This window comes from Colias eurytheme, chromosome 30 (assembly GCF_061535395.1).
Source record: "Colias eurytheme isolate Ceu_HAF_F1 chromosome 30, ilColEury1 Martin Lab GWU primary, whole genome shotgun sequence".
In the NCBI taxonomy this organism is placed as follows: Eukaryota; Metazoa; Arthropoda; class Insecta; order Lepidoptera; family Pieridae; genus Colias; species Colias eurytheme.
Window position 1 is genome coordinate 5514490 of NC_143009.1, and position 26954 is coordinate 5541443.

The window sequence follows — 26954 nt, forward strand, 5'->3', positions numbered from 1 at the left end:
GCGACATGCGCTACACAAAGCATAGTGTTCGGAACCGTTCGAACAGTTTCACTTTTACCGTGGTTTCATAAAACCACACAACATTTTTAATTTTTTTTTATAATCAATTATTTTATTATGATTATTAGATTATTTTTGTTTTTAGTCCTACATTAATAGGATAATAATTACACAGCATAACTTCCATTGTCGGATTCAAAATTTACTTATCCACGTCTTAATTTTGTAACAAAAACGAAAGCAATTTATTTTATTACTAAAATTATTTAATACATCCTTTTATGATTTTCTGTTCTTGAAATGTCTCATTTGGGTAACTTTTTAAAAATATAATATTGCATATTGGCTTCATCGAAAATTAAGGAAATCAAAGTTTTGTGTATGGCAAGTCCAGTCAATTACTCAATTGGCATTTGACAAGTGGCAACATTGTTTGTGATTTGTGAACGCGTTCTGGAAAGATTTCTGGCGTTTGCTGGTCTTATTTTTATAAAAATACTATAACAATTGTTACATATAATCAAAAGAAATGGTAAGTTATGTTGAGATATATCTTGGACTACATAAATCAACAATTACAGCGTGTTAATATTGGATTCCAATCTTAAAAAATGGCGGTAAAGTCAGGTTATGTTTTTCTGTTTGCAGTCTCATACAATATTATTAGTGCAACCGGGTTCCAAGCCTGAAACACGGACCTACTCAGACTACGAAAGCGTAAATGATTGTATGGAGGGTGTATGTAAGATATACGAAGAGCATTTGAAGCGACGAAATCCAAATACACCAACAATTACTTACGATATATCGCAATTATTCGACTTTATCGACCAAGTGAGTATCAATTTCCGTTCCTACGAAACGCTTTTGCTTTATCAACAAAGCTTGTAAATTAGAAATGCTGACATGGTGTTTTTCTGTTCCATGCGGTTGGGTTTCTTATTATCTAACTACCTACTAAGTTTAAATATTAAAATTGAGTACACATATTATAGGTAGGTAGAGGTAGTTGATAATTATGTATATTTAAAAGTGTAAATTAACTTTAAATTGTTTTGTATGAAGTATGAACTGCATTGAAAACGTAAGGACCTACATTATAATACATATATGAAATTCCTACACATGTAGGTATAATATGATTTTATTGGAGGTAGAACAATATTGAAATGATGTATGTACTAATAATAACCATAGTAATGGATTTCAGTTGGAAAATCATGAATCTAAATAATATTCAATTAGAAAATAATAGCACATAATATTAATTGAGAATAAATAGGTATAACATACAGTTATACTCTGCCATTTATCTAAAACTAAGTTTCCGCCCGCGCTGTCAAAGAAAAACCCGTTCCCGTGGGATTTCCGGGATCGCGTCATTTTCCCGGGATAAAGAGTAGCCTATGTCCTTTCTCGGGTATCAAAATATCTCCATACCAAATTTCATGAAAATTGGTTCAGTAGTTCGTGATTGTGTAACAGACAGACAGACAGAGTTACTTTCGCATTTATAATATTAGTATGGATGATTGGGACAGCAACAGTAGTTGCAGATAACAATTTTGAATAAAACAATATAAATAAATATAACAAATAATAGTATGTATTATGAATGCAAAACATTAGGTGTAAAAATAAGTTCCTGCTGTTTTTGTTTATGGTATTACACAAGTTTTCCTTTAAAAATTATAGTTGACTAGCTGTGCTCTGTGGTTTTACCCGCATTGCTCTGCTCGTGTTGGTCTCAGCAAGATGATATATAACCTATAAGTTATAACCTTCCTCGATAATTGGGCTATCTAACACCTAAAGAATTTTTAAAATTGGACCAGTAGTTCCGGAGATTAGCGGGTTCAAACAAACAAACTCTTCAGCTTTATAATATTAGTATTAGTATAGATATGTACAGTATCTCTACCTCATACACAGCAATAGTGAATTAACCTTTTTTTATGTTTCTTACAGTTGGCCGACCTCAGTTGCCTGGTATACCAAAAATCGACGAACACCTACGCGCCATATAACAAAGATTGGATCAAAGAGAAGATATATGTTCTTCTGCGTCAAGCGGCAGGGCAGAGTGTTTAAATTATATGTATATATTATGATAAAAAATTGACTGTAACATGATGCACATTATTTGAAAATTGTACTTGTAAGTAGGTGAAAATTTAATTGCGTAGTTTCTTTGGTGGGGAAAATATGTTTTTCCAGAGAATATGTGTATTTGGTCTCATAAAAGCTCTTTCCTAGTAATATTTTAATTAAAATTGATAGTGTTTTGTTAAAATAACATACAATATAAAGAAATGATTGTATTTTGATAGTAATATTAGTGGGTACATTCAATATCAAGCTGTAATTTAAAGAAAAAACAAAGATTTCAAAGAAAAACTGTATTTTCAAATATAAATAGAGTCTGTCTAAAAAGTCAGTTTACATGGGTAATTTAAAGGGTAATTTTAAAACTCAACCTAGCAACACTGCAAATAATGTATAGTTTATACGTACAATCTAGATACTTTAGAATAAAAATATTTATATTAAAATTTGATAAAAATATTAAAAATGATAAGTGATTAAAAAAATAATTGAGGTAGGTATAGGATTACAGGAAAAGTCAACAAATAAAAAAAACACTTCAGAGCATAATGTACATACATTTATTAACTTTGACTTGCATAAACAAAACAAAGCAGAGTCAATGCAATTAGAAATTGAATTGAATTTATCAAAGTCATCCAAATTGATTTTCAAAGGGCGTCCATTTTTTGAACCAGGACCTTTTCCAGGCGTGCGCCATACTCCGTTATTTACGCTAGCCTCTTTTTTAATACGAGCCAAAGTCACTCTTGAAACACCTGAAAAATCATATTCTGTGTAAGGAAACAAATAAACAAACGATCACACCTTTGCACATTTTAGTACTTAATTACATATAAATTACAAGAAAAAAAATTAAATAAATACAAGTATCAACTAGTGTTACAGACCGGTCATGGCGGATACTCTTTCTGTAACTTTGTTTTTGTTCACCAAATCGCTTTGTTCTGCTTTTTCACGCTGACAAAACTTAATAACCTTGTAAATTATCTCCCTCGCACTACTGCTCAAGGTTTTGGCATTTTATACGAATTAACAGGAAAATCTAAATAAAATTGAGAAAAGCTAGGTTATAATTTACAATTTTGACAGCACCTGCAGGGTTACCAGTATAAGTTTTTAAATTTCTACTTAAATTACCCATGTAAACTGACTTTTTAGACAGACTCTAACCTATATGTACAAAAAATAAATATATCTAATAATAAAATTAGGCATAAAAATCTATGCCTATATTATTTATTAGCCTCGAAAAACTTATTATAATATTCTAATAATGTGTGACATGTTACAAAATTAACTTTTTTCTATTTAGTCAAATTAAGACTATTCACAGCTTCTTTAAAGAAGTTTTTTTTTCCACCAATGATGGATGATTTTTGTATGGTGGCAACTTTGTATCTAAAATTTTGATTTACTCAACTGATTAAGAAAATGACTCATTATTACAATTTTTTTTCAAAACTACTACACACTAAATTTCTAACACTTGTTTTTTTTGCAACAATTTGCAAATTATTCTTTCATATGCATAGTTATAAAAAAAATTATTGTAAAAATAAGCTATGCAAAATTGTATGACACTTGACCAGCTTATAAAAATATAGATAAATAAAAGCACAGATTAAAAATACAACCTAATGTCATTTGATAATTTAGATATAGTCATGACAAATTACAAAAATGTAAGCTTTTTCATACTGTTTTGAATAATTCTTTAAATACTTAATACTACATACATTAATAGTATTATTAATTTTGGTCCAAAAAAATTTTTTTTGTACTTTTATAATTTTGGAACACTTGTAAAAGTTGCTTTTGTATTAATATTTTGTGTATGATTTACAATTAAGATTGTAGCCTATAAAAGAGAATTTCATTTTTTTTGTTAACGAGTACCTATGAATATTACTTTTGTTATAGATTTAAGGTTAATGTAAGATTAAATATCATAAGAAATGTGATTGTTTTATTTTTCCCTAATTTCTTCGACTGAAAAGACCAATAAAATAGTAAGTACCTATGCTTCACAGTTTTTTTTATGTGGATAGTAAAACAAAATTAGTCATAAACATTGAGGTATTATTATAGAGAGGACACCACGACCAAAATCTGTGCCACAAGCGCGGCGGCGCGGGGGGGGGGAGTGAGTCATACACTTTGTAGATATTCTGCCTGATACTTAAAAATAAAAACCAATCAATGTAACGAAAAAAAAATAGTTTGAGACGATTGACTCTAACTAGTGTTACAAATAGTGTAGTAGCGGTGGCCTCTCTAGTACGTAGTACATAGTAAATCAATGGTCAAATAATAATGAAATGCAGTTAAATAATTTGGGCAGTCAGTTTTCACTTTTCAATGAATAATTGTGTTATACATACGTAGTATATTATTATTAGTCTGTGGTTATACCCATGGGTTATACTTAAATCATTAAAATTTCAATTCCATCATTAATTAATATTATCGCCAATTTGCATTATCATTAAATGAAATAACCACTTTTAATGTCTACTTCTAATATCTTCTATAATCAGTTCTCTGACATTTTTAAATTTATTACAAAACACATCGACGCCCTGTCTTGATTCTCGCCCCAAAATTCCGATCAACTGAATGAATTGAACCAATGTCAATCCTTCGAGATTAGGATCCAGTCGTTCGTAGGATTTTGTGAAGAAATTCTCTGATATTATCCTACCATCTATAATTTTGCATTTAACGAACCATTTTAGTATTATAGAATATTTGGCAAAATTTCCATCGCTAGCACCTCGTAGCGTCACATAAACTTCTTCTAAATTCATAACAAAATAATGTGATTTTATCAAAATAATCAATTATTAAATAAAAAGGGTGGGTCATGGTTTGTATATTATATGAGTTCGACTTTCATTAACACAGTCCATGCCAGAGCTTTGAGAAAAAAAGGATAAAATGCTGAAAATAAGTAGGTACCTAACTACTTTTAATAAATAATTAAAATAATGCACTAGTGTAGGAAATCTGAATGAAATTTAGGTATAACATTCATTGATGGAGTGGAGTGAATGTAATTATAATTATAACTAGCGGTCCGCCCCGGCTTCGCCCGTGGTACATATGAAAAATAGATGTTGGCCGATTCTCAGACATACCCGATAGGTATGCACAGAATATTTCATGAGAATCGGTCCACCCGTTTCGTAGGAGTATGCAGACTAACATTGTGACACGAGAATTTTATATATAAGAAGAAGATTTATAATACTATCATGTGAGAGTTACTCCGTATATCATCTGCTATATGTCAGTGAAAGTCCCATCAAAATCGGTCTAGCTGTTTCAGAGATTATCCGGAACGAGACAAAAATTGTAAAAAATAATATTAACAGTGTTCATCATTCAAGTACATCCTTAAAAGCATTTAACTAGTAAAAATCTGTTATTTCAATATTGCAACCATGGACCTAAAATTCTCATTATTTAGATTTTAGAAAGATATCTTAGTTATATTTAACAAGCATTTCAAAATAATTCTACAAAAAAGGAATGCAACAAACTTATCACACACGAAGCGGCAAGTATCAATATTATATTTTTACGTAAAAATTTCCCAACACCATCTAGTGTCGAATTAAGTCATTATAGTCATACATTTATCTGAATTTATAAAATTCCGGTAGCAATTAGCATAGTCTACCCAAATCTATTTATGATGAAAAAGAGAAATTGATGCCTATTGAAAAATTATTTTATCGATAAAAAAATACATTATAATCAATCTTTTTAAAGTATCGATATCGATAGAACGAGTAGTAGTTAGTAGTAGTATTTTCTACATTCGTAATGATCTAATATGTAGTCTGTTGTGTGTGTGTGTGTTGGCTCATAAAAATGTAATTGCGTAAGGTCAGATTGAAAAGTTTTTTGGTAGACATTTTAAAAATTTAAATTGGTACAACTTGATTCGTTCAAATTCATTGGCCTTTTTAAAAGCACAATATATAGGTATCGCATAATAATACCAATGTGTAAGTTAAATTATTAAGTTACTAGCGACCCGCCCCGGCTTCGCACGGGTGCAATGCTGATACTAAATACACTACAAAAAACTGTGAACGTTGTTTATAAAAACATAGCGGCTCGCTCCGGCTTCGCACGGGTAGGTATAAAATAGATAGCCGGGCGGCCGGCAGGCCGGTACCGCCGCAAACGCTACGTCCCGCAATTTTTAAATCGTAATATCTTCGAAAATATTCAATTAAATCATACGGTGTAGCCATATAGATCTATATTAAATGAACAATGTATTCAAGGTATTTAATTGGTTAAGGATTAATGCTGTATTGGTTAAAATCGCATCGAAAATTAGTCATTATTTGTCGTAAAAAGTAAATAACAAAAAAATTATTGTAGGTTATCCATAAGAGATAGACATATACCATCGCGGACTTTTCTGTAGACCTTTTCAATGTGTATAATACTTAGTACATTATTTTGATAAAACTCGTAGGGTTCAGCCTGCGTTTGCAATGTAAGCGGAATAAATGTAATTTTTTACGACATCACATTAGAAACCTCAAAAATAACAGTACTTCTCCACTATTTAATGGATGTTATTATACATATAAACCTTCCTCTTGAATCACTCTATCTATTAAAAAAACCGCATCAAAATCCGTTGCGTAGTTTCAAAGATTTAAGCGTACAAAGGGACATAGGGACAGGGAAAGCGACTTTGTTTTATACTATGTAGTGATAGTGATGATAGTGATATGTTTCGATTTCTTTTCGCACAGTTTGAATAAATAAAACACAAAATAATGTTCATAACATTTATTATACCTACTATTTACATATCTATTAATTACCTAAAAACGATATCACAAGACACACATTTTTTTCAATTATTAAGGTACTTTTGCTATAATTTTCATCCAAATTGGTGTAGTATTTTACCCCCAAAAGTATACCAGACACATTTTTAATATTTTTTGTGTCTTATGTTATCGCGTACAATTTTTTTGTATGTATGTCTACAGAAAGTCGGAACGCTCGTACAAATTGCCATAGTGCTGTTTCGCAACTAACATGTCGTCTTCGTTCACTTCAATGTGTTTTGGTGGAATCATCGCGGCGCCTACTGATCTGAAATTAAAAAAAAAATATATTAAATTTTTTTTTTAAATCTTCTTATATATAAAAATGAATCGCAAAATGTGTTGGTAAGCGCATAACTCGAGAACGGCTGAACCGATTTCGATAATTCTTTTTTTATTATATTCCTTGAAGTACGAGGATGGTTTATACGTAGAGAAAAAGTAAATATGTACCACGGGCGAAGCCGGGGCGGACCGCTAGTATATAATATATATTATGTATAAAAAATGTATAAGGAATTCTTTGAGATAACTAAATTCGTTAATTTATTGGAAAAAATGCTAATTTCGTGATTAATAAAAAAATATCAAAGTTGATAAAAACAAACAAGTAACAGATTGAGTTTGAGTTACAGATTTCGAATTATGTACCGATTTTACAATTTATCATATTAGTAAAAGTTAATATTAAAAATATTTTATTTGGGTTAAACTTGAGTTTGAGTACACACCTGCCCTCAGCGTTGAGAAAGTTGAAAGTTGAGCACGCGTGTTCAGTCGGCAATATCTCAACATTGAGTTTCGCTTCCCGACTCGCTCTAAACACTGTGTTCAGTGTCTTACGATCTTTTGAGTCCAGACCTAAGATCTGAAAAAATCTATACATATAATAAATCTGTAGAAGGGTCAATTCTGTACATTGAAAATATTGAAAAAATAAATAGCAGGGGGTGTTACTGGATAGATACCAAACCCAAATATGTGATTAAAAAAATTTTTGTCTGTCTGTCTGTATGTTCAGGCATCACGTGAAAACTAACGGTTCGATTTCGATGCAACTTGGTATAATTATACCTTATTATCCTATGCATAAAATAAGATACTTTTTATCCCGGAAAATACGTAGAAAAAAAATCTTAATTTTTCCGCGCGGACGGAGTCGCGGGCGGAAGCTAGTAATTAATATAAGTACCGTTTTTTGACAAAATATAGGCTACACTAATTTTATAAAGAAAATGAGTATGTGTATTTGTTTAAAATTGATACGATTTCAAAAGAGCAACTAAAGAGTTTATTGCTCTTTGTACTGCTTTCCGAATTGATAATGAATCACATACTTATACTATGTAATAATATTATATCCGCCCCCTTGGTACAGTGGTTAACGCGTGAGCTAGAACCGAGGGGTCCTGGGTTCGAGTCCCGGTAGAGACGAAGAAAAAAAAATGTCTCAGTCTGGCAGGACGCAGAAGGCTTGATCACTTACTCGTCCCTAAAGAAAATCGATCAGTCTGCCCCTTACCCCACTAGGGGACATGGGACTTCACATGTAATAATATAAATATTGTAAAAAATACATCAAGAGTTGCATTATTAAATGTGCATACAAGCAGTTTTTGAAGTGAAAACTTCTTTAGCGGCGTTGGGTATAAAATCTTAAACTCGCGTCAGGACACGTGTGGCCTGATCGAAAAAGCGTAAGAAGGATGTTTTTTTTTAGCCCTTATATTCCATGCGTAAGACGGATACCATTCCAAAATATCAAACATGCTGAACGTTAATCAAGTTTTCACTTCTGCCGGCACTCCCGGAGTGCAACCCGTCTTTTTTTTTTAATGTCAATAGGTAAGCGCTTGACCAAAATCTCGCCTGATGTTAAGTGTATAGGTGTAAGTCTGTTTGTCTTTATGGATTACTCACCACAAGGTCAATCTTCGGGACAAGCAATTTAAAGAATGCGAGAGACTCTGCTGTTATTTCATCTGCGTTGTGGACTTGCCAAGAGAGAACTGTTCTGAAATATTATTGTTAATGCTTTTACAAAATAATAATCGTAATATTAACAAAGGCATATATAATGAAAATTCAATTATTTTTTGTATTTTTCAAAAATTATGAAATGTAAAATATTTGAAGAGAAACTTCTTTAGACGCATTGAGAATAAAATTTCAAAGTCGTGTCATGGCAGTACCGTCACGTCATGGAGAAAGGTGACAATTTTGGAATCTTTGAATTTTTCCAAAAAAGTTTCACTTCTGACACGTGACAAACATATATTTTTTAAATTAATTTTATTCAAATAACATTTTAATTTACATATTATAAAATTTTTTCTGAAACTCACCTGGGGAATATAGCCATAGGACCGAGTACTGTAAGTCCATTGTTCAAACGGAAACCAAACTGAAAAATACATAATAGTATTAACACAGATAAGATAATACTATACATGTAGTATTAGTATACTTATCACTACATAGTATAAAACAAAGTCGCTTTTTCTGTCCCTATGTCCCTATGTATGCTTAAATCTTTAAAACTGCGCAACTGATTTTGATGCAGTTTTTTAATAGATACAGTGATTCAAGAGGAAGGTTTTAGTATATAATTTATTAGGTTTTAGACAAAGCGGGCGAAGCCGCGGGCGGAAAGCTAGTAGAATATATAAACTCAAAAACTTAAATTATTAAGTACAGGTTCACTATGAATTCAAATTTTTTAAGTGATGTAAAACTCAAATATAAACAAGGTTAATACTTAACCCAATGCCTTAATGTCTAGTGAATATTTAATTTCAATATAAATTGCTTTATAATTATAGATATACCTACCGTACCATAGGAGTCTATCATCAGACCGAGATCCTGTTCCATATTGATAACCCGCACTGTGGTTTTGCCGTCACCCTCATATGCTGTTTTGTGACGAACATAACTAGATTTCAAAATATATGATATTAAAATTATTAAAATAGTTACTTGAGAATATTAATTAAGGTTTAGTTAGGGTCACTTTTGGACTAAGCATATGAATTATAAAAATAAATATCGAAACCTAAATGAAAATATTCCATTATGTAAATACAAGGTAACCTATGTTTTTAATCTAAAGAGCGTATATTAATTCATTCCATAAGAAATAGACTTAATAATTTGGGTAAGTGTATGAAAAAGTAATTAATATTGTCATTTTTATAAGAAGTGAATAAAAATAACATTAAAATTGGAACATTTACCTTGTACATGAAAAATATTTCGTATTTACGTTTACTGGTGATCGCTTAACGGCCAAGCCGACTAGTCGAAGTTTATTTAGCAACATTTTAATAAATGCGCCGCATTTAAATTAATAAAGATCCGCGACCAAAATAAATCAGCATTTATTTGACTCTGTGATTTGACTTTTGAAACAGATGATTGTCATTTGTCAACGTAACGTTGACATTACGCCATAGATAAGAAATTAATTTCCTTTTACGTTATTCGTGTAACCACAGCGTGTAACAAATCTGGTTATTTTTTCAGTCAAAATTGGCCGTAAAGTTTCTAAGGATTTACGTACTATTGTAGACCAGAATAATAGATTTCGTTTAGTTTTCATTAACGGTCATATTAAAGAAATATTATCCATTGAATGACTGTGTAAGTCTAATTCTGTTGTAATCAAGCTATGCCAGTTTTAATCCATACTAATACAATTATAAATGCGAAAGTAACTCTGTCTGTCTGTCTGTTACTCAATCACGCCTAAACTAATGAACCAATTTGCATGAAATTTGGTATGAAGATATTTTGATACCCGAGAAAGGACATAGGCTACCTTTTATTGCGAAATAATATATGTACCACGGGCGAAGCCGGGGCCGACCTCTAGTAAATTATATAGCTGTCCATAACTATTGGTGTGATATTCGCTATATCCCATTATTGATTATATGAATTAATAATAATAATTTAGCCTAAAAATTTCCATTTTAATTAGTATCATCGGATTTACAACACAACGCATATTGCAAGGAATAATACTGTAGCAATTTAAATCTTCCTATGGATACAATTTTTTTTCATTCTTTGAAAATAAATGTGAGAACTGTACAAACAGTGAGACGGGATTCGAACCCATACTTTGGAATAATATAATTTCTTTGCATAGAATTGTTCAACAGATTAATATGAAATGAAGAAGCTTGTAGGAAAAAATAAAATGCGGGTAAATGAGCAATAAAACGCAAAATTTAATTTAACAATTTATTTTTACAAAGTTATCTTAATTAACGACTAAATCAGTACAAAAATATAATACCCGCGTATAAACATGTATTTACAAATAGCTCGAATAAAGCAGAGTATATATTTTACAGAGTTATTTCGATAACTTTAGGCGTCGTACACACTAGCGGTTGCAACGTAGCGTTAAGCTTCGTGTATAGAACGCCTTATACTCTTTTATAACTAGGAACTTGTAATAAGTATATGTCATATTTATAGAATTTAAGATTTAATTTCCAATAAAATTACGCATATTACAGTAAAATTATAAAAAAATGGAATATTTATAGCAAATTTATTAAATAGTCGATACAATTTTAATATTCGATATAAATATACATATTTCTAAAATAAAATCTTTAAAGACCGCTTGGGAAAATCCGACTGCGTAAGCCTCTTGATTGAAATAAAACATTTTTTCCGTTATAAACCTCATTTAAATAAATAACGACGCACCATTTTTATTTATTCCTAAGTTTTATTACTTTTAGTTTGTGCATAATTCAAAATGGCGGCCGTGGAAGCCATGTTTTTGGCGCGAAAAGTGACATTTGTACAGGATTGGTAACTGTGTGATGAATAAATTATGGCGAATATAATTAATTTTTTTTAAGAAATAAATCAGACCATGATATTAAAAATACAAAGTTGTCAAATTTATGAATAAACAATTTTCATTTATGTCTTTTTCTGCTGAGTACTCATGTTTACATAGATTTTTGTGGTATTATTCACAAAATGAAAAAAACTATGTGCATTTTAATTAAAATTGTAACGAATAGGGTTGCCACTTCCAAAATTACAGAAAAATAAGAAAAATAGATTTGATTTTCTCTAGAAAAATCTAGGTTTTTATAAAATTCTTGATTTATCGTGAACTAAAATATGAATTAAATAAACTAATTATAAATTTAAGAATTAGCAACCCTATTTATACAGATGTAATGTGATTATTGTATACTGCTTTATGGTAACACTGGATATTGACTAGTTCTATATTTACATACAAGTTACTACTGGTCAAAAATGAATACAATTTTTTACAAAATTCTACATGCTAATAGGCCAGAGGCTGTGCGGAAATTTTCTTATGTCATCTAATACCACAAATTCGAGTGAAAATCATCTTCACATTTACTAATAATATACTTTTATGTTTTAATACATAATTTATTTATATATTAATTTTACTATAAAAAATCTACCTTGTTATCATATGTCAAAATCTGGCCTTTAGAGCGAGACAGTGAATTTAAGAATATCCATTTATTTATAGCAATATTTATTTTACGAAAAAAAAAAGAACTTTAATCTGAGTAATGGCTACAAAAATTTGTGTAATTTAGCCGTAAATAAATTAAATGAATTTATAACTGAGGTAGCTTTCGATACAGCTTAAAGAGCCCTCTCACGATAACATAAATAAATAAACATTTGCTATTATAATTACTTGTGAGTTAAATACTATGGATTCTCATCACCCTGCCGCTACTTTTTGGATATTAATCCTTCAACTTTATCGTGTGCTATAACATTTAAAATTTAAACAAACATTTTAATTACTACTACCCACATAAACCACTAATATTTCTGACGAAAATTACGTAAAAATGCATTTGCAAAAATTGAGCGCACACATAATATTATCATCAAGATCACATCATTATAAACAAAACGATTTATTTATTTCACCAAATCAAATGACACAAGCAAATCCGCCCCCAGCTCCTGGCCTACAATTCCCCGTTGACGCTCGGCTGTTCCCGCGTCGGCCGCTTTGGTATGAACGAGACGGTCAACATGTCGTCCTCCTCTTGCAATAGGCAACCGTCAGACGATTTGTTCCTTTGGAATAATCTGTGGATTCCATTTTTTTTTTATTATTTTTTGGTCTGTGGTCAGATGTTAGGACATTTTTACATCTGTGGTTGAACTTTAATTATAGGGTCAGTTTGACCATTTTTGGTAAATAGTGTCAGGTTAAACCAAATAATATGTGAAACATTTAAATAATCTATAAACTAAACATATATCAAGCATACACCATAATAAGACATTTGATGAAATGATATTGCATTCATTTAAGAACTGTCAAAGTGACAATTATTCTAGAATTATGAATATTTCGATGGACCAATAATAATTAAAGTGATCTACTAATTTTCAATCTAAATTTAAAAAAAAAGACATGTGTCACTCGGGGACTGCCGCGGTAAAGCTATTGCATGCTATGACTTCAAGCCACACCTCCGCGCTCGTTCCCGTGGGGAGCGTGAGGTTTTTTATTTCTTCCGCGATAGAAGCTATGCAATAGCTTAAAAATTAATAAATAATTTGGTAAATCCAAAAGTGCACGCCTCATAATTTTTTTTTAATAAATATTTATTTTTTAATTATTATTTTTGTTTATTTAATAACAATTAAACCACATCGAATCAGACCCTGAAAAATGAAAGGGTTCTATTCCTGAGCATACTCAAGCGTAAGAGAAAAAAAAGACTCGATTAGTAAAGTATTTCGGTCGCTATCGTGTTAACAAGAAAAAGGATCCGCACATACAGACACACGGACGTCCAAGACAGAACTTTTTTAAACTGTTTTTTTACTAGTTTAAATAACAAAAATGACATCAAAAATATCATGAACGTTAAAAATAGTGTTTTTTCTTAATATGTGTGTGTATGTATTATCTTACAAGTGCAATGTATGATACATAAAGACATTTTAAGTTTGAAAAATCAGATGTTTTGCGCGAAGTGACAGTAGTACCCACCTCAACGCTTCGCTTATGAGGCGTGCAAAAATCTACTAAAACAAATGTCTTAATATGGATGTTCGTGTTAGTATTTCTATTTAAAGAAAAATTTTGATTTTATTAAATAAAATTTTAAAATTCATTCCACGTCCCCTTGTGGAGTATTTGATAGATATCATATATCTGTTCCACTGATCGATTTTCTTTATAAAAAAATAAATGAAATAAACTTTGTGATCAGCCTTGCGTGCATAAACATCTATTTTTTTTATATTTTAATAGATCAGCCTTCTGTGCAACATTTTTTCAAAATAAATTATTCATCCTACATTTTTTCAAAATAAATTAATTTTTAGTACTCTAAAAGCTTAAAAGCTACCAAATAGTTAGTGCCGCCACCAGGACACACACGAAAATATATTAGTCAGTTACACACCAAACAGCTAGACCTTTATTAGTGCTGTTTTCAGCGGGTCCCTCTTGCTAGAGTGGAACAAAAGAGTGATAGTGAGATAGGTATATTATAGTGCTGTTTTTATTATTATTAATATATAGTAACTATATACAATTAAAATTTAGCTGAAAAGAAAGATAATAATTAGATGTGCTTTACTGGTTCTGTACAAAACTACCCTCACATAAAAAAAATCATTTCTGCTACTTCTACCACACACTTTTAACATACTTTTCATACAAATATGTATTTCGGTCGAAATTTTTTTTGAATTTTTTGTGATTTTTTGCAATTTTTTTTTTCAATATTTTATTCAAAATCCTATATAAATACATATACATACTTGGCCAACGGCGATGCTCTCGAATCCTGCGCATACACCTTATCATCTAACCCTCTATGAGCCACTATAGCTGTGGGCACGCTGCTTCGCTCGAGTCGTAAGGCTTGTTCATATTCTGGTGTTCGGAGGTCTTGTGGGTTGGCTTTTTTGAACCTTTAACATTCAAAAACAATATTTTCTAAAGATTTTTCAACTGATTCGGAAAGAGGAAATTTAAATGAACAGAAATGAGAAAAACACGTATCAATCTGTTGCCTACGGCCGAAATAGATCTACCAAAACTAAGTTTTGTCCGTCTGCAGCATTATTATGATACGTTTCTTTCTTTTTTAGCAGTCAGGTTTTTTTGTTATTGTAATATTTTTTTTCTAAACATTGTACTAAACATAAGTTAAGTATTTTTTTTAAACTCAGAATATTTATTCCTCTAACTGAAAATCATTAATATTAACCCAGTTTCCTTGCTAATAATAAAACTTACGTTTTGAGCAATAGACTGGAACACACGACCGACACGGAGCTCATCGCCATGGCCGCTGACGCCATCCACGGCTGCAAATGGAACAAAATCACATCAAAATCGATCTATTTAAATCGCATTACGCGTTGCAACTTGCAAGGTACAAAATATTTAGTAGATTTTACGTTCTTTAATATAAGGATGGAGGAGGAATCTTTACGGTCTTTCATTCGTTCGTGAACGAATGAAATAACGTTTAGAATGAATAACTGAACGAATGAATAAACGAATGATTGAACGAAATGAACAAACATACCTGCAATTGCAGTCCAAATAACGCAAACGCCCCGCTAGCGAGCGGTATTCCCAGTAAATTGTAAACTGATGCGAATATAAAGTTCAGCCTTATTCTGCGTACTGTTGTTCTCGATAGTTCTAAACACGCTACAACGTCTAGGAGATCGTTCTGGAATAAAATTAGATTATAGGTAAGTTATTATTAACCTAGACCTATAAAACAGGGTTAAAAAATTGAAACTCAAACATCTATGTATTTAATTAGACTTCTTATAGCACATTTGAATCATAATAACATAGATTTACCATTTACCACGTATCGTATCATATATCACATTTTTTATTAATAATTTACATGTTTTTATTTCGAACTACATACTTAAGTAATATTTTTTTAATTTTTTTATATATTACTACAAAATATCTCCACACCAAATTTCATGAAAATTGGTTCAGTAGTTTAGGCGTGATTGAGTAACAGACAGACAGACAGAGTTACTTTCGCATTTATAATATTAGTATGGATTTTACAGAGGGATAATATCGTTTTTTGATTTAATAATTTTCAAAAGCAATTAAGTCGCATTTGGCTGCTTAAAAAATATAAAATTCGATCGCTCTATTGAGACCACGGGTAGCTGAGTCACTCTGGTCAGGCGTCACTCTGGTCGCATTATGGCGAAAACGCGGATTCGATACCCGCTGAATTATCGAAATATTTTCTATTGTTTAAAAATTTAAATTTACATATCTCATATTTTTTTTACTTTCATCTTAAATACTTCTGAATCAATAAAATATGTACAGTTTTGACTTACCGTACCTTACTATTTTATTACAACATAGATTTACATCTACCCACTTCTACAAAAAAACATTTTTCTATGAAATTATTTCCATCTTCTTTATATATAAAAATGAATCGCAAAATGTGTTGGTAAGCGCATAACTCGAGAACGGCTGAACCGATTTCGATAATTCTTTTTTTATTATATTCCTTGAAGTACGAGGATGGTTATTATGTAGAGAAAACATAAACATGTACCACGGGCGAAGCCGGGGCGGACCGCTAGTTTTTAATAATATTGTGGTAATCGAACCCACTTACCCTCATGAGCACAAGATCAGCAGCCTCCACAGCAACATCGGTACCGCTAGCGATGGCTATACCAACGTCCGCTTGTGCCAGAGCGGGCGAGTCGTTTACACCGTCACCTACCTGTTAATATATGAATAAATAATTAATTCAACCTTTATATTTATATGTATATTTTTTCATTTGGAGAACACAAACAATTAAAATTACAAAATCAATAATATAATAAATAGGTTTTTAAATGTAAATTGCACCCTCAACGTCTCTTTGTGTATATAATATTATACATATTATACATACAAAAAAATAAACCCCCTTTTTACTGTCAGAACTGGACAAAATTAAAAAAGCGTGCGTACAAAGTACTCATGTCTGAAATAATTTTAATAAACAAATAATATGCACTTACCATAGCAACTTTCTGTCCCTTCTCCTGCAACTTTTGAATCTTGGCCACTTTGTGCGATGGCAACACTTCCGCGTACACTTTTGTGATGCCAACCTAAAAATTAATTGCAATAAAATAAAAATTATATCAAATACTTGTTGGGGCGTTGTGGCGTGGTTGTTGTATACAGCCTATAGCTTCCTCGATAAATGGGCTATCTAACACCGAAAGAATTTTTCAAATCGGACCAGTAGTTCCCGAGATTAGCGCGTTCAAACAAACTCTTCAGCTTTATAATATTAGTATAGATTCATTCATTTGCTCACTCACCTGTCTAGCTATAGCGACAGCAGTTTTCCTATTATCCCCCGTCAATAAACAAACTTCCAAGCCCATTTTCTTGAGACAGTACACAGCGAGATGGGCCTCTGGCTTCACCTCGTCGGCCACACCTATCGTGCATACTAGCTGATCTGCAAATTTATTTTTTTTATTATTTGATTTAGGGCCGATTTTTAGTTAAAACTTAAAATCGGCAACTAAAAATCCTAAGTTAAAACTTATTCATCGTATATCGTATTAAACAACCATTTTAAAAATGTGTTACTTGTCCACTTTTTGACAGTTTTTAGGTGACATCTCTATATTATTGTGTAATAATTTATTGGACGGATAAGATTTAACCAACGATTGAAAAATCAGCCCTTAATAAAGTTGTCACATTATAAATATAAAAATAAATAAAGAATAGAAAAAATTCGATCACGAGGCTGGACTCGAACCCGATTTTTTCTATTCTTCATAAATTTATATTTATAAAGCATTTGAATGCCATAAAACCAAAAATATCAAATTCAAAGTTGTCACATTTTTTGTGTGGATTTTACAAATAGGAGAGAAATTGGCTTTCAAAACTGAATAAAACATTATTTAAATTAAGCGACTTAACTTTTATATATTTAGTGTTTTTATAATAGTAGTAGTACTTTTTATAATTCTACAGTGACATATGTATTGTCCCTGGCAAAAAATGTGTCTGCATTTTTTAATTAGGGAACTGTTTTTATAATTCCACTGTGACATATATTTCTCTGAAAAAAAAAATCTGAATTGTTTAATTGGGGTACTGTTTATGTAATTATACTGTTTAGGGTACTGTTTTTATAATAATTCTACTGTGTCATGTATTGTCCCTGTAAAAAAATGTATCTGTATTTTTAATTAGGGTACTCATTTTGTAATTATACTGTGTGTTATAATGTCATTGGGGTACTGTTTTCGTAACTATACTATGTTTTATGTGTTTTTTTTCAAACTCACCATTAATAGCCACCAAAACAGCAGTTCTGCCCAATTCCTCGTCATCACTAAGAACACTTTGAACTCGTCGCGGCACGGTCACACCGTTACGGGCCATCCACTCTCTGTTGCCGATTAATATTATCTGTTCTACCTCCTGGGAAAGTTATTTTTAGTAAAGTGAAATAAAATTATCTAATGTGCATCATAGCATGCAACAAGTGATAACTGCGTTAAAAACAACCGACTTCAAACTTGCACTTGCTACATTTACAAATACAGACAAAAATGCTCATAAAATAAAAATTACTGGGCCTATCCGAATAAAATTTTTATGGGACCAATTCGACACCATCCCGCATCGAACAAAAAAAAAACACGTAAATCGGTTCAGAAACCTCGGGGTAATCGGTGTACATACATAAAAAAAAACATACCGGCCGAATTGATAACCTCCTCCTTTTTTTTGAAGTCGGTTAAAAATATAAACAAGTACAAAAATTGACATCAGAAGAACACAACGGGCGGTTGTATTTTAAAGTAGATAATCTTATTTTTAAGTGTGTTAAATTTTGAAAAAACCTTACGCTAATCAAATAATCCAAATCGAATAAACCAAAAATTAATAAATTCCATTAAATTTTAAACGCAAATAAATGAATAAAATGTTTAGGATTTTTTGTTCTTTCCAAAGGAATTGACTGAGTAGAACATACCACTGTAGTACTATTATTATGGTTATTTTTTTTGTATTTTTGAAGTGAAAACTTCTTTAGCGGCGTTGAGCACTTTTTCTGTAATGGGTATAAAATCTTAAACTCGCGTCAGGACACGTGACCTGATCGAAAAAGCGTAAGACGGATACCATTCCAAAATATCAAACATGCTCAACGTTAATAATCAAGTTTTCACTTCTGCCGGCACTCCCCCAGTGCAACCCGTCTTTTTTTTTCTTATATTACGTGTGGACGATGCTAAATATATTTTCTTTCTTTCCCACTCTAACCTGATCGCTATCCGTCCGTATGATCGCGTTCAGTCTGTGTGCAGCTTGAGCTGAACTGAGCGCGGCATCCCCCTCCCCCTCTATGATGTCTACGGGTACTCCGTGCAGGTGGAACGACGATGTTTCTCTGTGTGAAGTCATTATTCAAATTCAAATTATATTTATTTGCAAGAATGTAATTACAAATTACAGATGTTTTTATTACAATATTATGTGCATTGTTAACATAGATTGGGTGTACAAATATTAATTACTAGATTTCCGCCCGCGGCTTCGCCCGCATTTTCAAAGGAAAACCCGCATAGTTCCCGTTCCCGTGGGATTTCCGGGATAAAACCTATCCTATGTGTTAATCCAAGTTACCCTCTATATGTGTGCTAAATTTCATTGTAATCGGTTCAGTAGTTTTTACGTGAAAGAGTAACAAACATCCATACATCCATACATCCAGACATCCATACATCCATACATCCATACAAACTTTCGCCTTTATAATAGTATTAAGATGTTATTAATTATGTTATTTTTGATGAAAAGAGCGTAATATTTTGTGTGATAGGAAATAGCAATTTTAAAAATTAATTTCCAATTGATCTTTATCAACGAGTTTATCTACATCTTAATTTACATTATATTTGCATCTTTGCCCGCTCTATTGAGTGTAGGAGTGAGCCTGTGCAATTCTACATATAGACGTACTGTAAGTACAGTACTTACATTTATAGTACATATATATCAATTACACTACATCTAAATACGTATTTTCATATCCTTATCTACATGATATCTTTTTCTGTATAGAAATTAACATTAATTTGTAAATCTACATAAATTTCTACCAATATCTGTATCAACATCGCTATCTGTTTCTACATTTATCTCTTCATTTAAATCTTCATCTGTTTCTACATTTCGACCTATTCGTCTAGATTTAGATATTTCTAAATTTACATTTCTATCTCCATCTATCGGTACTACTGCAACATTTTTATCTGTTTTGATATTTAGATCTTTATCTAAATCTACATCAATTATCTTTATTACCTGTCCCCCACCGGCGGCTCCCAGTCGGAGTCCCCCGCTCGGGGGCGAAGCGCCAGTTTGGCCCGGAGCCCGCAGCCCGGCGCCGCTGTAAAACTGCGACAGTGTGCGCGAGGCTCTTCGCCTACTACTGCTGTACACCAGCTTACTATCGCTGTGAGAAATGGGTACGTAAATAGGTTGGTAAGTTGGTAAGTTAATTGATAAATAAGTTTGTAGGTAAATAAGTGTAACGGTAAAAATTTCTGCTTGTCTAACAAATGTAATATACATATAATATTACGCGAAAAACAAAAAAAAATATTAATACAAAATTCTGTTCATATATTTTTAAAATGTGTGATCAGTTGTGTAGGTATTGCAATTGCACGTCTTGTATATTACAACTACACATTTGGATATGACAATTGTCCGTCTTGTGTATGGCAATTGCAAAGTCGCATATGAAACTTCCACACACTCGCGTATGACACTTCCACACACTCGCGTATGACACTTCCACACACTTGCGTATGACACTTCAACACACTTGCGTATGGCCCTTTCACTCTGCTGTAGCACTCACACACTCGCACACTTGCAGTTGCATGTATGACACTTCCACACACTCGCGTATGGTCCTTCCACACATCTGCAGCGCTCACACGCTCACACATCTGCAGCGCTCACACACTCGCCCACTCACACATCTGCGTGGCTCACACACTCACCCACTCACACATCTGCGTGGCTCACACACTCGCCCACTCACACATCTGCGTGGCTCACACCGCCCACTCACACATCTGCGTGGCTCACACACCCGCCCACTCACACACCCGCCCACTCACACACTCACCCACTCACACACACCCCACTCACACACCCGCCCACTCATACACCCGCCCACTCACACACTCACCCACTCACCCCCCCACTCACCGGACGCCACGGGGTGCTCCGAGCTGAGCTCCGCGGCGCGCACGCACGCGAGCAGCTCGCGCAGCGCGCGCGCCGAGCCCGTCAGCAGCGCCACGCGGGCTACACGTGCCCGACCGCACGTTATCGTGCCTGTCTTGTCGAATATCACTGTTTTCACCTGCACAAATATACGCTAAATGGTGAAAAAACATCACCTAAAATGCATAAAGAAAGGCAGAACAGAAAAAATCCGTCTTCACCTGCACAAATATACGCTAAATGGTGAAAAAACATCACCTAAAATGCATAAAGAAAGGCAGAACAGAAAAAATCCGTCTTCACCTGCACAAATATACGCTAAATGGTGAAAAAACATAAAGAAAGGCAGAACAGAAAAAATCCGTCTTCACCTGCACAAATATACGCTAAATGGTGAAAAAATCCTAAAATACACATGAAAAGGCAAAATAGAAGGAATAACATCACCTAAAATACATATAGCAAGGCAAAACAGAAAGAATCGTCATTAAAAACGACTAAACCGAATTTAATTAAGAGACATCATGAGCATGATCGTGATTGCAACTAGGGATGTAACGATACATGATTTTGCCGATACGATACCGATACCGATATTTGTAGTAATGTATCGGCGATACCGATACCGATACCGATATCGATGGCTTGGTAGAAAAATAAATAGTGAATTATGCATAAAAAGTTACCAACATTTAACAGAGACTCAACTGTTAATCGTATTCTTTTAAATAAAAATGCCAAATCAAAAAACAACAAAACCATTTATTTTAGTATTATTATTTTACAAAGTCAGTTAAACTTTAAGTAATACACATACAATCAGTACCTAATAAAAGTTTACTATTGGTAGAGATTTTTCAGAAAACAAAGTGCGCACGCGCGGGCGGCCTCCCGCATCGTTCATTGGGCGCGGTTTTTTGAATTGTTTGATATCGGTATCGGTTGTTTTATTATCGGCGATACCGATATATCGGCTTGCCGATTATATCGGCCGATATATCGGTATCGGTATCGTTACATCCCTAATTGTAACATAAAATATGACCACAGAATACATAATAGTTTATAGTAGCTAAACGCTACAGAACGGACACTCTCCGCCTCCCGCCAAAATTAAACTTACCTCACCCCCGCGCGATCAGACATAAAATGGGCCATATTTTTCTGCAAGGACGATACGCAACGAAGATTGACAACATTAATCAAATTGACTTAAAGTAATTTTATTATTTTGGATTTGTGATTATCGTTTTTCGTAGAAAATGGTTAGATATTGTGCTGTTTACGGATGTATTTCATCAGAAAAACGCGAAATTTTTTTTTACGCTAGTCACAAATGTGCCAACCATAAAGCGTTAACACACACATTTGCAGTCTCTACGGTGTGACTGTCAAAACGATCATTTTGTATGGAGTGTCCGGGGTGTGATATGACGTGAGTATTGTTCCCTCTCGAGATCCTGACAAACTAATTATGCCTCGTTGTAAATCTGCGCTTTTCTCTAAAAGTGGACCTATTATGCTTATAAAAATATTTAACCATGTTCCTAAATGCATAAGAAACCAAACATTGAATGTGTTTAAAAATAAGTTAAAGAAATGGCTGATCATTAATTGTTTTTATAGCCAAAAATAATTTTTTGACCTTAAATGATAATTGTTAAATCGTATATATAATATGCATGTGTAATGTAAAAGTTTTAAAACGAATAGAATATATAGAAAATAGAATGATATTTCAATTTATTGTATTGGGATTTAGATTTAGTACTTATTTGTTTTACGCATATATTTGCATGCTTTATACAAAGCGAAACATGTTGAACAATAATTATCTCTTCACACCTCTCTGTCCCATGTTTTTGGCAAATAAATGTTATTTTATTTTATTTTTTATTTTTAAAATCATGGCTGTGACGACGACAATAATGACAGCCGTGGCCACGATAATTTATAAAAGTGACTGCGACTAAACTGAAACTCATTAAGTGGGATTTTTGGGATTTATACAACACTTCAACTCAAACTCAAACATTTATTTATTCCATTAGACTTCTTATAAAAGCACTTTTGAGTCATAGCATTTTTTAACATTTACCACCGATTCGGAAAACAGTATCTATGGAAAAAACCAGGCAAGAAACTCCAACAACTCTAACGACCGTGTTTGCGCCTGAAGTTAAAAAAAGGCAATGGCGCAAAGCCGCGTCATTTTCTATTTCACAGTTAAATAAAAAGCGAACTGTCATATTGTAACTTCTTCTTGTGAATATAACTCGTAATAATTGTTGTTTTTATTATTTTAATTTCACCACGAAAAACCAGAGAAGTGACAAACAGAGGCGGCTCGTGACAAAATTTTATGGGTGTTCACTTGAAATAAAACACTGAAAATACGTGGTGTAAAGCAGTACATTTATCAAAAAAATTACTTATAAAGGAAATACATACGTCTTTCTTTTTGGTGTGCAAAAATATCTATAACTTAAAGCGACAAGACATTCGTAAATGTCTGTTGTTGCTTTCATCACAACCACACAACCACGGTGTTTTCACATAATATTGTTCGGACTTCGGATTTAAACACCCGCGTATATGTTTTCGTTTTTGTCGTACATTTTTGCGTAAGGTCAAGTTCAGGCTGTGGCAGTCCCTTAGCTTTCAATTCAAGCCGAATTTGTAACGTTTTAACACACTTTTTAATGAACGCCACATTATAATTGTTCATTTTCACACTCACAAGTAATACTGATAACTACAGACTATTTCAACACGTATCTTATGATTTTAATTAGAAAATTCCCGAATTTGCATTCGCGCGCGTGCATTGAAGTTGACTCGAGAGTCGAGTGTTTGTTTATAATATAGAGAGTGGCAACGTCGCGCGCGGCGGTAAAAACGAACCGGCAACGTTTGCGGGAGCGGCGCTCCGAATTTTGCTATCTTTCCATAGAAAATCTTCTGTTTCACGCGCGCAGGGTACTGGCAAACCATCTCTTTCACTCCTATTGGATTTCGTATTAGGAAATGTACTAAATATTTTTTCATTGGAGCGCAATCGTGAGCGCTCCGCTTCGCGCGTTACTGTATAAATACAGTATTATTCAAGTGTATGGAATGATGGAATGATGGATATATTCATTGGTATTGACAGAAGTTTTTTACGATTACGATTGATTTTAAATAGTAATAATTAATATTAATAATGAAATTAAGGAGTATGATTTTATTATAATTATTTATGGGAGTTCACTGCACCAGCGCTCCTTAGGGCGAGCCGCCTCTGGTGACAAATACATTAACAGACCGTTACGTACCTTATGCGCATGCTCCAACGGCTCAGCGCCCTTGATCAGCAGTCCCAGCGCCGCGCCCACGCCCGTGGCCACCATTACTGCCGTGGGCGTGGCCAGGCCCAGAGCACAGGGACAGGCTATAGCGAGCACTGATAGTGCAAAGTGGAAGGAGGTTTGCACTATTAGTTCCCAGTCGGAGAAGTGACGGTACATTGGCTGTGGAATAACAATTGAGAAACTTAAGGTTTATTAAAGTGAAACTTTTATTACATCGTTTCAAACTGTGTATATTATTATAATTTTTTTAATATAATTAATTTTTGTAGTGCATGCAGTGCTCATTTTTTATTAGTTGTCCATCATGTCCTATATTTTTTGTGTATTTTTTATGTAAAACAATCGATGTACAGCTGCTAATGAGCCTTAATAAAATAAAATAAAAAATAAACTTTTTGGTCTGTGTAGCGCATGCCGCGTGACGGTCGAACCGTACGATAATTATCGTACAAATACGATAATTTTGTGCCTAAGTTTCACTTTTACCGTGGTTTCATAAAATCACACAACATTTTTTTATTTTAAATTCGTTAGTTCAACAGCAATGAAGTTAGTAACTGTTCTAAATCCACAATATCGCGTCATATTGTCACATAATATTGAAAATCCAACCTAAAAAAACATACATGCACATTTTTCAAGATATTTTTACAAACATTATTTTTACTAATGATTCGAAAGGTCGCTTCCGCTGAGAAGTATTAGCAAGAAACTCAATAGTTAATAGTATTTTATGATTATAAACTTACCGGTGTAATACTTTTTATCGTTGATATATCTATCGCACCGCTGATCATCCAACAAACAAGAGTCAGTACAGATAGGAACACTACGATTGGTACGAAATACCTGAAAACATTTATTTTATTTTATTAAAGGACATATAAACCGTTTGCTTCTCTTTTCATAGTTTCAAAATGAATGAACGATAGGTTCATTCATTCACTCACTCACTCAATGGTGTTCTATGAAAGCGAAAAATTGGCACACTAATTTAAACTAAATGCCGAATATATTATCAAGTGGAAAAAATATTAATACTGTTACAATTTTCTATGTCTATGTTAATTTATGTATGTGATTTTAATGTAGTATTTAAGTTAGTTAAGTTTATATTTTAAAATAAAATTGGTTATTCTGCAATTGTATTTTATTAAGGCGAAAAGTTGACGTACTAATTTCATATTTTCTCCGAGTATAAATAAATAAAACAGATAATTCATCTATTAATTCACCCACTAACCCCGCGATAGTATCGGCCAGGCGCTGCACGGGCGCGCGGCTGGTCTGCGCGTCCTCCACGAGGCGCACGATCTGCGCGAGCGCGGACGCGTCGCCCGTGTGCGTCGCCGCCATCACCAGCGCGCCGTGCTGGTTGATGGAACCGCCGAGCACGAGGGAATCTGGACACGCACAATAATATACAGGGTTACTTGTAAAACACCAGCAACCTCGCAGGACAAGATAGCTAACATCATAAGTAACAATTATAAACCCTTTACGCATCCCGGCGAACGAGAGAGGGAAGGAGGCGTCGCGTTGTACTTTCGATAATGAATAGAACATAGACTTACAAATGTTAGGAGAGTACAATAAAAGATTAAAAAATCATTTAAAAATGATTAATGGCGTTATGCCAAAAGTCGTAGAACAAATGTTGTTACTTATGATGTTAGTTAAATGCTACTATCTTGTCCTGCGAGGTTGCTGGTATTTTACAAGTAACACTGTATATAAATCTCGTGTCACAATGTTTGTCCTCAATGGACTCCTAAACCACTTAACCGATTATAATAAAATTCACACACCATGTGCAGTTCGATCCAACTTGAGAGATGGGATAGTTTAAACATGTAGGTACCACGGGCAAAGCCGGGGCGGACCACTAGTCGTACTGGTTGATGGAACCGCCGAGCACTAGGGAATCTAGACACGCACATGTGCTGTGTGTTATGCTTTATTGTACACTAGCAATGCTCTGCAGTTTCATCCGCATTAATCCGCTCCTGTTGGTCTTAGCATGTTGATATATAGCCTATAGCCTTCCTCGATAAATGGGCTATCTAACAACGAAAGAATTTTTCAAATTGGACCAGTAGTTCCTGAGATTTGCGCGTTCAAACAAACAAACAAACTCTTCAGCTTTATAATATTAGTATAGATACTATATACCGAGACAAACAAACTTAGTCAATAATTTGATACAATAATAACACACACATACGAAAATGAGGCCTTATTGCTCAAAACCAATCTTGCAATCCGAAAAGCATAGCGATACAA

General features: G+C 33.1%; 3 protein-coding genes across 3 annotated transcripts in view; 1 reads left to right on the top strand and 2 right to left on the bottom strand.

Annotated features, from left to right (window-relative positions):
* The first annotated feature begins 406 nt into the window (after positions 1 to 406).
* e(r) (enhancer of rudimentary) lies at positions 407 to 2412 on the top strand. The gene is made up of 3 exons (XM_090118660.1): positions 407 to 532; positions 649 to 834; positions 1969 to 2412. Exons 1-3 carry the CDS (start codon positions 530 to 532, stop codon positions 2089 to 2091), a joined length of 312 nt encoding a protein of 103 aa, XP_089974786.1. The 5' UTR covers positions 407 to 529; the 3' UTR covers positions 2092 to 2412.
* Positions 2413 to 6918: 4506 nt separating this feature from the next.
* On the bottom strand, positions 6919 to 10293 carry LOC149895850 (NADH dehydrogenase [ubiquinone] 1 alpha subcomplex assembly factor 3). Its single transcript, XM_090118575.1, has 6 exons — positions 10208 to 10293; positions 9804 to 9906; positions 9317 to 9375; positions 8892 to 8985; positions 7703 to 7839; positions 6919 to 7239 (listed from the first exon to the last, which is right to left on the bottom strand). Exons 1-6 carry the CDS (start codon positions 10291 to 10293, stop codon positions 7128 to 7130), a joined length of 591 nt encoding a protein of 196 aa, XP_089974701.1. The 3' UTR covers positions 6919 to 7127.
* A 912-nt stretch (positions 10294 to 11205) lies between these two features.
* ATP7 (copper-transporting ATPase 1) overlaps positions 11206 to 26954 on the bottom strand; it is a 65950-nt gene continuing 50201 nt past the window's right edge. The window contains exons 18-31 of the mRNA XM_090118690.1: positions 25915 to 26074; positions 25421 to 25520; positions 24636 to 24830; positions 21301 to 21457; positions 20383 to 20533; positions 19339 to 19465; positions 18354 to 18489; positions 17364 to 17506; positions 17055 to 17147; positions 16658 to 16768; positions 15569 to 15718; positions 15274 to 15344; positions 14793 to 14945; positions 11206 to 13097 (exon numbers count right to left, since the gene is read on the bottom strand). Coding sequence (XP_089974816.1) covers positions 12974 to 13097; positions 14793 to 14945; positions 15274 to 15344; positions 15569 to 15718; positions 16658 to 16768; positions 17055 to 17147; positions 17364 to 17506; positions 18354 to 18489; positions 19339 to 19465; positions 20383 to 20533; positions 21301 to 21457; positions 24636 to 24830; positions 25421 to 25520; positions 25915 to 26074 — 1871 coding nt within the window. The 3' untranslated portion in view covers positions 11206 to 12973. The remainder of the gene's footprint in view (positions 13098 to 14792; positions 14946 to 15273; positions 15345 to 15568; positions 15719 to 16657; positions 16769 to 17054; positions 17148 to 17363; positions 17507 to 18353; positions 18490 to 19338; positions 19466 to 20382; positions 20534 to 21300; positions 21458 to 24635; positions 24831 to 25420; positions 25521 to 25914; positions 26075 to 26954) is intronic.